General features: G+C 46.3%; 1 protein-coding gene across 1 annotated transcript in view; it reads right to left on the bottom strand.

Annotated features, from left to right (window-relative positions):
• Window positions 1-7583, bottom strand: part of zmym2 (zinc finger, MYM-type 2) — a 55109-nt gene extending 47526 nt beyond the window's left edge. Inside the window, 3 exon segments of the mRNA XM_071538573.1 lie at window positions 229-397; window positions 1509-2207; window positions 7546-7583. Coding sequence (XP_071394674.1) covers window positions 229-397; window positions 1509-2192 — 853 coding nt within the window. The 5' untranslated portion in view covers window positions 2193-2207; window positions 7546-7583.
• Between the last annotated feature and the right edge of the window lie 4656 nt (window positions 7584-12239).

Raw genomic sequence — 12239 nt, forward strand, 5'->3', positions numbered from 1 at the left:
TGTGGCTGAAGTAACGTCAGAGCGGCCGGATATGTCAGTCACTAGTGATTGGTTCAGATACGTCAGTCACTAGTGATTGGTTCGGGGAAAATCAGCCCCCCCACACAGAAAACAGCGAGGAGGAAATGAGGAGGAAATCTCAGGCTGAATGATGGAGTGGGAACTAAATGGACATTCAGTCTGAATATCAGTCTACCTTTGTCCATGTAAGACTGATGAATCCATTACCAGTTCTGCTGTGCGTCCCCGTGTCTCCATTCTGCACCGGCTGGCCGGTGGAGCCGGAGCCCCGGCCGGGGTTGAAGGAGGCGGTCGGTCGACCGGCTGACGTGTCAGGACTCAGGCTGAACGCACCGCTGATCTGCAGCCCGTTCTCCTCCGCCGGGCCCTCACCTGCCTGGACACAGAAGTTGGTTTACATTAATTTGATTGCACAGTGATGAAACAGAGAACCAGAGAGACAAACAACTCAAGATGCAAGACCATGGAGGTCCCTCCTGTTTCTGTTTTACTCAACCAGCTTCAGCGGTGGCAGTCAGTAAAACCTGCAATGAAACCAGCCTCACCTGTCAAGTCCCCATGAAATGAACTAGGGCTGCAACTAACGATTATTTTCATTGTCGATTAATCTGTCGATTATTTTCTCGATTAATCGATTAGTTGTTTGGTCTATAAAATGTCAGAAAATGGTGAAAAATGTGGATCAGTGTTTCCCAAAGCCCAAGATGACGTCCTCAAATGTCTTGTTTTGTCCACAACCCAAAGATATTCAGTTTACTGTCATAGAGGAGTTAAGAAACCAGAAAATATTCACATTTAAGAAGCTGGAATCAGGAAATTTTGACTTATTTTTCTTAAAAAATTACTCAAACCGATTAATCGGTTAATCGTTGCAGCTCTAAAATGAACTACCATTACTTCTACTTTCTGGAAAGCAGTGGATCTTTAACAGTGACCTCATGCTGTGCATAGTAGGTACAAATACAAATTCTAACCAATAAAACCACCACAGATTTTTTAACAGTTCCGTCCCTCCACACCCCTCCCATCAAATAAAACTGCCTTTCTCTCCCTGACTGATATTCCATTGGTTTACACTTTTGAATGATCCCTCCCTGCATTATGTCCCGCCCCAACATCCTGTTTCAACAGGAAATACATCAACTCAAGGAAGATGCTGTTTCATCATGGGGACTTTAAGGAGCCTGCAACCCACCTACAGTAAATTAAATTAATCTGTGTGTATTAATCAGTGGTGGGTTTTAGTGTACGTGAGAAAACTGGGCTCAATAATCACAGAAAATGTGTAGCTGTATGTATATCAGGACAGTACAATATTTTTCCATACTTTTGTGCAATTTCCAAATTTAGACCTAAGACCTGGAAATTACTGAATTATTTTCCATACATTTCCAGATGATTAATTTTTGTTGTATTGTTGTTTTTCCAGCTGCTAAATGAACATAAAGGAAACACTGTAAAGCACTATCTGATGTGGCGACTCTCACCGCCATGATGGCCGTGGCCCCGCCCTGCAGCGACGTCACCGAGGTGATCATTAGGTTCATGTCCGCCTGGACCTCCATCATGATTGGCTGGGCAGTCGCCGTGGAGACGGAGCTTCCTTTCTGGCTATTGGATCCTAACGTGGTGACACTGGCAATCCTGATCTCTGAATCGGGCTCCGTGCTGCTGAGGACGCCTGGCGAATGGGAAGAGCCTGCAGGGGGCGCTGCAGCGGGGGAGGAAGCGTCTTTGTGTTCAGAGTCCTCCTCGTCATCGATGACGATGGGCTCTGTGGCTGCAATCACAGTTTTAGGGGCCACTGCCACCGTGGAGGTGGCGGAAGACGCGGGGGGGCCGGGGGACTCGGAAGGCATCGTTGCCGTGGACGCGGCGACGGTTGCCACGGCAGCGGCCGGCTCGGCGCAGTCTGTGCCGGGCGCGTCTTGGGACGGGGTTGTGGCGGTGGGCTGGGGGGCCTCCTCCCCCACCAGAACCACGTCGTCGTCGTTGTCCTCCGCCACGGCCTCCTTAGCGGCTCCCTCCTCTGTCGCCGTGGAAACCGCCTCCTCGGCCTCCTCTGGGGGGGGCGTGGTCTGCGGCCGGGGGGAGGGAGCGGCGTCCACGGGCTCCACCTGCTCCCCCGCCTCTTCTGCTACGGCAGGCCTGGGTTCTGACTCCCCGTCCATCGCTACGGCAACCACCTGGCAACACAAACAAAAGGCAGAGACAATTAGGTGAAGGCAGCGGCAGAAGGACCGACGATTGGTTTTATGATGTCTGACAGCTCTGCAGGTAGCGCTGCTCCCCAGGGGCGCGCTCCCCCCCCCCCCCCACACACACCTCCTCGCTCCTGCTGGGGATTCATTACCATGCTCACCGCTCCCACCTTTCCTGCCTCTTCCTCATCAGTGGCTGCTTTTACACAATTTAAAAAAAAATCCATCTAATTTTCCACCTTGCGTGTCCCAGATCTGAGCCTTCCACTGCAGAGTACACCCGCTTCCTCCCAGGCTCGGCTAGAACGCTTTGATTTTATTGGATGCCCCGCTCATGGTTGGAGCCAAAATGGATGCCGTGGCGTTGCTGAGGCGGTGACCTGGCAACCTCTGTTGGCTGTGTCACATCGCTAAAGGCCATTCAGGTGCATTCAAACTTTCCCCATTCAAGGTGACTGATGTGGTGAACACACACGCTGCCTAAAAAGGAACAGGTGGAGGCAGGTGAGAGGATGAATATAGAGCCAGGTGTTAGAAAAGGGAAAGGAGTAAGAGGAAGACGACAGGAAGACGCCCCGTGCTCAACCTCCTCCCCTGTGGGGGGGGGGGGGGGGGGGGGGGGGGACTCACACAGGCTCCAGACAGTGTAGACGAGGCAGAGAGCGCAGACAAAGAATGAAAGCCATTTCTGAGTGTTCATATCTGCTGTGTATTAGAGTTGCATGGATAAGTGGTGCAGCATGATCATCAGCAAAATGATCCTGGTTATTTTACTAGATATTGTGATCACACTTAATATATGATTATTCACCTGGTATTTGAGGAGCGGAATTGGTCTCCAGCAATCACCTTATGTCAACATCTTGATGATTTTCACCTAGAGCGGGATTCCAAATGAAATGGCATGAAATTCAGTATAGCAAATATTCTAATCTGCAAATATCACATTATATATAATATATGATAAATTGCAGCCGCATAGATAAGTCACCCGCTCCAGAAATTTGCAGCTCCGCAATCTCATTATTTATTGAAGAATCAGCATTTGCGTGAAAATACTCCAAAATCTTGTAATTTTGCCCAACCACTACACTCAAGCTACAAAAGCATAGCTTCCATCCTTTATAAACATTGGAGACCATATTTTTTCACAAATCATTGCAGTTTTGCTGTTAAAAAATGAACCTACAGTAATGAATGTCAGAAAAGCCAATTGTTGCAACTTCACCATTCGACTTCATATTTCTGAATCAATCCATACACTTTTACTGAAAATAAAACGCAGATACAGCTGCAATTTCTTTCTCGTGGGAAAATGGGATTACACAAGTCAGACATTTCTGGTTTCATTCACCACAGGAAACTGTCTCTGAAACCCCGGAGGGACGGCTGAGGCTGGATGGATGCAACAGTGGAGCGAGCGTCTCCATGTAGACGCTCAGAGCTGCAATGTGCCTGCCCAGCAACGGGGGCGACGCTGCTCACCCTCCTCCCTCCCTGCCTCACCTCGCCTCTTCCTGTCGCCCTCCTCTTCCTCCCCTCCCCTTCCCGCTCTCTGCACCTTTTCCCCCGACGAGCCGGCGCTCCGTTCCTCCTCTCACCTGCTTGCTCTCTCATCCCTCTCCCTCTCTGTCTCCTTCCCTCCTTCCCCCCCCCCGCGTGTCGCTCCACCAACAGCTTCTCTCTTGTTGCCACTGGCAACCGGCGAAGCTACACCTTGGTTGCCGTAGTGACGATATAAGCCCCGCCACCACAGGGACGTGCTCTCCCGTGTTCTACATCTGGGTGCTGTTGAGTTGGCCAACGCAAGAGTGAAACGGTTGAAACATCACCCGTCCTCATTCAGAATAAATGACTGTTTACCACCAGATACAGTGCTAAAATATGGAAAATGCCACATCCACGACCACGAGTTCTCAAATGTGGAGTTCCAAAAGATCTGGATGGGTCCAAAAAAATAAAAGTGCAAGCTGATACGGTGCCACATCAAGAGCTAATATCAAAAACTGTTTTAGGAACGTCTGCGCCGTCCAAAACGAAGGATGTTTAGCCGTTTCTGTCAAACTGTTCATGCTCCTTTTTATGTTGCATGGCAGTGAGAAGGTGGTAAGCCACACATCACATCACTACTGACAGCTGCAGCAGACAAACACACACACACACACACACAGGTGCACACACACACTCACATTCAGACAATGATCCATGATGTAGCCTAGCTGGTGTGTTCTTCACCCCAACAGTCAGCCTGAATGGGAAAAGGCTGAATGCAGCTGAAAGGCCTCAGTGTTGTGACAGAGCCTGGCCTACAGAGGCTGCCAGGTCACCGCCTCGGCTCCACGGCAGCCATTTTGGCTCCAGCGGTGTCGGGTGCACCCAGCAAAACAACACAGCACTACAGCCATATCTTGGAGGAAACAGGTAGCATTCAGGTTTCCTACATATTTCACATTTCAAAACTTGTTCCACACCTTAACTTCTTGACTGGATTTGAATATTTTGGTTGGTTTTCAATGCAGCGGATGCTAATTTTATCTTACAGGCAGCAGGCATGAACGCTGCTGAAGTGTCCTTGAGCAAGACACTGAAGCCCCAGCAGCTCCAGGTGGGCACTGTGCTATAGGTGTGTCTGACTGAAAAGACAATTTCTCTACTAGGATCAATAAAGTGTCACATTATGGCTGCAAACTAAGCTACGTTTCCCCATGACTGGAGATTAATCCTCACAGCAAATATCACCAGATTAGAAATCACAGTGGTGTTGACAACTATGTAAAAATGTCACATGTCAGGACTGCAAAATATTATTTCTCCATACTTTCCACACTGTACAATTCCCAAACTTCTCAAGAACTGGAAATCATCAAATTAATTTTCCGCATGCTTCCGGACCTGGAGAGAAACCCTGAAACTGACGACCATTTTTCCCCCATTTTCAAGACCCACCATTTGGCAGAAAATCATGAGCTGATCTTCAGTTTACATCCTTCAAATGGAGATGAAAATATTGATAGTTGCCATTTTGACTTGATGTATTTGACAACTTTAAACCCGCACTAAACATCACTGTGAGGACGTCAAAATAAAAATCAGAGACTGGCTTTGACTGTGTTCCTCATGATGTAAAAGGCAGCAACTTGGAAAGATAGGTCATGAAAAACATTCAATATATATATATAAGCAGCAATGTGAGACTCTGACCATAACCAGTCCATACAATCAGAATTTAAATATATGCAGTTCAGAATATCATGCTGTATTGATTTTTTTTTAACCCAGCCACTTGTATACAAGCCTGTTTGTCCGGATGCAACCAAAACTAACCAACCAAAACTAGCCATAGCAAAAAGACTGCATCACTGCTGAGAAAAAAAGACCTCACTAAAATGACCGAAATTTATAAGACATCATACTAGGAATATGCTTTTCGAGGCCGGTGCCGATATGCATTTTTTGTAAGAATCTTAGTTTAGATGCTTTTCGGATTTGCCGATCTTAAGATAATCAAGTCGTTTTTAAACAAAACATGTTTCATTTTGTTGTTAATTTGACAGTTGTATTAAGTGACAAACTCCTACAAAAAACACTCAACCAATCATCGGCAGTAAAAATTATATCCAACCGATACAGATGTTGCTTTTTAAAGCCGATATCAGCCGATACAGATGGTCTGCTGATACATCGGTGCATCCCCACATCAAACATCCATTCAGTTTATTAAAATGTAATCAACTCCAAATGATGAGCGACAAAAGAAGTATTTTAAATGATTTTAAGCAGAATTCATAATGGAAGGATTTAGCCAGCGTGCAATTCTATCCGTTTCTTTCTACCTTTGGTTAACAGCTTAAAAGTAGTTGATATTTTTCATGCAATTACAAAGCACAAGTACATGTTTGAGATAACGTCCTCATATTTTGCATGCCGACATATTTTGTATGGTAGTCCTTTTTTCCATCCAATTAAATACCCTAATAAGTGCAGATTCTTTCATAAAAGCAATGGATTAAGCAGCAGAATTTTTGCTCTGAAATGTAGAGGATTAACCTAAAATTCACATCAAATGTCAACGCTTGTGTAAAAGTTCCTCAAAGTACAGCGCTTTAGCCTAGTAACTGAGTAAAAATACTCAGTTACACTCCACAGCTTCAGACAGAGGAAGGCTACTGCACAACAGCGGTGTAAGTGTGCAGGCTGAAGTTCTACTGTAAAACACTGTACTAAAGCTGGAGGAGGAACAGCTTCTGCACGGTGACCACGTGACAGGAAACACAATCCAAAACGGGGTGACGTTCAAGATCAATGAGCTGTTCCTGACTGTTCAGAAACAGTCTAGGATTTCACTCTTTCCCCAAGGCAGTTACTTTGCAACGTAACCAAAGCCAGGCCTGTATTCTATAAAATAATAATCCAACAACCTTCTGTTTAGAGACGGGATGTGTGTTGCTGTAGCACATCACTGCTGGATAGAGGGGTTGACTGGGTTCATTTGTGTCAAAATATTGAGGGAGGATCCAAAGGTACCGACCCCCCCCCCCCTCCTCAGTGTGCAACACTTCCCCAAAGCTAAGCTGAGTTGCAAAGAAAATGCATCACTGTTTTTTTGCCTGGAATTATAGCCACAAAGGGAATTTGTGCAAAGCAAGTCACTGGTGCTCTGAGGGGAAAAAATAGCCTGGTCTAGACTCAGTTCAGACTGCAATGCAGAGCTATGAGCCAGCCTGCATGCACGTGGATGAGAAGGAAGGGGGGTCCAGTCCAGCAAATGAGCTTTGACATGCAACCTTCCTGCTCCCAGCACCAGGTGGAGGTGGGCTGCTGCTGGGGGAGACTGGCTCCATGCAACACTCAGCAGACAAGCAGTTAAATGGCAGCCAGACCAAGCCCAGCCACATCACCATCATCACCATCATCACCATCATCATCATCATAGGTGCTGCTCTACCTTTCCAGCACTCCTATCAATTTGCGCATGAAGCCAAATCGACATAATTTCCCAGCAGGTCACAAGGTGGGCACATGCACCAATCTGCGCAGCAAACTGCGCATTAATCATAGCCTCAACGTAGACAACAAGCGGCTACTAACATATTCACATCAAATGCGTGTAATTAATATTATATAAGGCTTATGTCACTGGTAAGTGATGCGTAATGCGCAGCCACCAGATCATCCGCTAAACCAGCTGATGTGCTGAAATATGGTCCAGTCCGGTTACCTGGCAGCGGATGGAAACTATATATGTTGCCTATTCTCCTCTCCACACAGCTGCCGGCTTCCCTCTGCCTGCTAGCGGCTCAGTACACATGGAAAACCTGCCTACCACGTTTTGGGGGCCACTGAACTCCCCCTGGCCGTGCCCTTGATTATAAAACCGGGTAGAAGCTCCGCTCCATGGCGTGGACCACAGCTCCACCATCCGGTCCAGGCACCCGGATACCGCTGTCACCCAACCTGATCCGAGCAGTCCCTCTCTCTCTCTCTCCTTTAATATGAATATACAGCAAACTTGGCTATGGAGAGCAGGTCCAAAACTTTCCTCTGATTCAGAAGAGTCCCGGTTCACAACTAGCACTACCTGGGCTGCTCAGCCCCCCATAAATAACCCGGCTAGAGGGGGGCTAGGTTGGCTTTTGGAGAGCCAACTTGGGAACCAGAAACGTGGTTCAGGGTGTTCCGTTCCGTTCCCACCCCGTCCTTCCTGGCGCACACAGCCATTGGATTAGCGGCGGATCGAGGGGAGGAGAGCAAACACAGACTGCGCCATTGTTAAATACTAGAAAAAATAATCATAAGTTATTCGCGTCAAAATCGTGGGAATAAAGGCTAGTAACCGCGAAATGATGCGCAGGGCAAGCAGTCGGAGTCTCAAAAACAAATCCCCAGCGGCTGGCAACGTGTTTTACTTCACTACCAACCCCCATTTATCCAGTTTCAAATTGGTATGCATTTTTCTAGTCTCACACATGCCAATGGCACCAAAACCGACCCAGAATCCGAATAAAAAGGCTGTTTTTTATGATACCTGTGACGCTGGGGGTTTTAATTGGAAAGTTACCCTGCACAGAGACCACCCTGGTGCAATCAGTGGCAAATATACGTGGCTACCGCAGGGGGCGCCCTCGCGTTACATATCACATGAACTGCCTTCATTTGTGTCATGCGGTGGTAAACAAGGCTCAAAGAAAATTCCGTATTGTGTTTACAGGAGCTAGCCGGGCTGCTATCGCGACCCAAAGCGGGATTTGAACCCAGTATTTCCACAACGAGCTAAGATTTGCCCCCCCGCCTCCTCCCCCCCCTCCCCCAACGGAATACAGCACTGCCTGCCGTCCGCCATTAGAGAGCCAACTGAACAATACTGGAGACTAGAGGCGGTAGTAGCCACAGCACACAGAGAAGAGGGGAAAATCTCATAAAATTAACTGTTAATTGGTCCCCAAAACGTGTCTTCTCGCCCCAACAGGACTCTCCAGAGAGTCTTTGGACACCCGCCTGCCAGCCTGCACAAGTTGCTGAAACTTTGACTAATTAGGCGTAAAATTGGAAATATAAAAAAAATGTCTGTGAAATTCGCTTACCGGAGTAGAGCTTGAAACGGTGTAGCGCCACTTTTGTGCCTTGACATTAATCCCGGGGAGCGCGTGCGCACTAACGTAGAACGTTCCAACGTTCGGCCCAAAGATCGTCTATTGACAAGATGACTCACTCAGTAAAGGGTGTGACGTAACGTGACGTAACGTCCTCTGTCGGCAATGTCGCCGCCCACACTACAGCTTTGGCAACAACACACATGGTTTAATTTCTGTGCTGTGAACATTTCAACACTGATACATCTGACCAATGCTGAGCCTGCTGTTTAGCTAACTAACCATTCCATCTGGTCTGTTAACTATCACTGCCTGGTTGCACATGACCATATTCACACGGCGGCCATTTTGAGTTGCCCCAACACTGATGGGTGGGGAAACTCTACCCATCAGGGTGGGGAAACTAACTGTAACAGTTAGCAAAATAGCAAGCAATCTCAGGAACAAACCACAATGACTGCTTGAATTTAGGGAGGTTATTTAGCTATCTTATGCCGCTTTTCCACTGCATAGTACCGGCTCAACTCGCCTCGACTCTACTCGCTTTTGGTAGTACCACTTGGTTTTCCACTGCACATAGTACCCCCTCAATGTGCCCCACCCCCCAAACTGGTCGTCATAGCGACGCTGCATGAAACGCGACACACAGCTACAATGGAGGATATCGAAGCGAGTGTTCTTGATTCTCGGTGTGTGGCTGTTAGTCACAGCAAGGAGACAGATTTTTTATTTCAGAAGAGGCTGGAGGCAGCGAGACAGCAGACTGCTTTCTGGCTGCTCAAGGCGACGCAAGAGGGTAAGCTAGCCTGGTAGCTAACGTTAGCATATACGTCCCGTGTTGCGATGACGATTCTCTGACCAATCAGTGGTCTGCAGTGTTTTTACGTCACCTTCTGGTATCGCCTCAGCTCGCTTGGAACCTCGACGGAGGTGCTACGAAAAAAAGTACCAGGTACTACGTAATATGGTACCTGGTACTTGGCCAGTGGAAAACCAAAAAAGGCAAGTAGAGTCGAGTCGAGCTGGTACCATGCAGTGGAAAAGCGCCATTAGCTTACTAGTTAGTAAACTACTAGCTAGCTACCTAGGCTAGATTGCTAGTGAATGGGGCAAATACTTTACAATGTGAACCTATCCCTCTGGATTCTTTAGATCCATTTGTTTCTAATCTGTTTTTCAGTGGGGTATCTATGAAATGATAAATGATTATGATGTGCATCTTGGTTCACAACAGTACAGGACTTAGATTGGCTTTGCTCTTCCATGCAGGACCACAAGTGTTCAAAATGGCCACTGTGTGAATAAGGCAATGTGGCTAATAGTTACATGATAATAACACTTTATTTACTAAGTTAGCTTGCTGGCTAGCTAGCTAACAAAGCTATAAGTTAACTGAGCTGATTTGGCACAGATATAGCACCTCCTTGGCACAGACCTGTAACAAAGTTGTACCTCTAAAACTAAGCTAGGCTATTCATCACAAAAATCTTAATTTTAGCTATGGGTACCAGTGCTTTCAGTTGGTGTGTAATTTGGTCCAAATAAACTTTAAGATATTTACAACAGTAGACCCTTCAATTTTCCCATACATTTTTTCCCCATACATTAAGAGCAGACATTTATGGTTCCCAGAAGTAGCGACAGAGTGAGACCTCTCTACTTCTTCTACTTCTGCGAATGACATCCTTTCTCGTTTTTCTTCTTCGCCGCGCAAGCGCAGACCGGTCAATCAGGGGTGGCATGGCTGGCAATTAAATTGCCCCATTAGACTATATTTTTCCACCGCTGGCCGATACGAATCACGAATCTCTGAACGCTGAATACCAGCTGGTTCAAGCTGGAGGGTTTTGTTGTTGAAGCGGTAAATCAGGTTGCACTGAAGGACCGTTACAGCGTTCCGGTCCAATCAGCAGCTCGGCTGAGGGTTGAGAGAGTTCATGTTCCAACGCTGTGCTTCAGCATCACCGTCCCCACATTTCACATTTCAAATGCGGTCAGAAGAAGTCACAAGAGTTTTAAAACCTTCATCTGCATCATGTCCGCTCACATCAGAGCTGTCAGCCCCGACACACACACACACGCGCGCGCACACACTGAGCCTGCGTCCAAGCCTCATAGCATTCAGATACGTATAATCCACATGAGAGACCAAACTGGGTTGGGAACCAAAAACAACTACAGTAATAATCCCATAATACATTTTACAAGGATAAACACACCGCAGCTAAACTACAACTCCCTATAGGAATATTAGATTATCATAGTGATACCACAGAAAATAAAAATGCCATAAAGTGAGTTAAGGTCAATACAAACTAACTATTGAGCACCGCAGACTCACTGTAAGTCCCGATAGGAGTATTTAGGGGATAGTGTGGTGAGTTTTCGGGAAGGCTAGACATTAGAAAAAGTGAAATGAACCGTGGGCGCGTGAACATGGCGGATCAGGTGCGTGACGTCAGATGTCAGGATGAAATGTGGCTTGGATTCAAGCCGTACAGGAAGATAAATTCACCTGCTGCTGCTGCTGCTGCTACTGCAAACTTACAGATTTATAAGGGCAGAAATGAAGGCTTTTATTTTAGGCTTTTATTTTCAACCTGATCATGTGACGCTGGGGCAGAGATTCGCATATTAAGACGCTAATCTGGTCTTGATCAATAATCATCATAACAGATGGAAAACTGAGCCTGGACCCAGACTGTAGGAGAGAGGCAGACACGTCCTTTATCAGTCTGACTCCCGCCAGCGGCCAGATATGGAATTACACTTGGTGTGTGTGTGTGTGTGTGTGTATCTAATATCCACCATCTATCCATCCATCCACCCAAACCAGTATCAGTCCATCCTTCCAATCCCTATTCCCATCTAAATTGCTTCCCATCCAGCATCCATCCATCCATCCATCCCTCCCGCCCACACATCCCATCTATCTTTCCATCCATCTTCCAAATTTTAGATCAAAATAGACTTGCTGCATGTCTATTTTTTTTTTTTAAAGACCCACACTCTCATTTTCCCTGCATCAGAGCTATAATTTTAATGAACTGTTTTATTTTCCTTACTTATCATTAATGTATTTTTTATTGTCTGAGTTGAGTTTCAGTGTCGTCTGGTTTCTGTTTTTCGTCTTCATGTTTCTGGTTTTCTTTTGGGCTGAGATGTTTTCTGAAGCCCCACCGGGTTTCTGTCTCACCCACACAGTGTGGATTTCATCTGTCTTTTTTCAGTTTGAATCATTTATATGTGAAACTCTAAACTCTAAACTAGACACTAAACTAAACTGAACACTAAACACTAAACTAGACACTAAACTAAACAAAACACCAAACTAAACACTAAACTAAACTGAACACTAAACTAAACACCAGACACTAAACTAAACTGAACACTAAACTAGACACTAAACTAAACTGAACACTAAACA

Source organism: Centroberyx affinis, unplaced genomic scaffold, assembly GCF_046629955.1.
Source record: "Centroberyx affinis isolate AG114_WGS23_722 - 3 ecotype Tasmania unplaced genomic scaffold, CSIRO-AGI_Caff_v1 ptg003299l_1, whole genome shotgun sequence".
NCBI classification, from domain to species: domain Eukaryota; kingdom Metazoa; phylum Chordata; class Actinopteri; order Beryciformes; family Berycidae; genus Centroberyx; species Centroberyx affinis.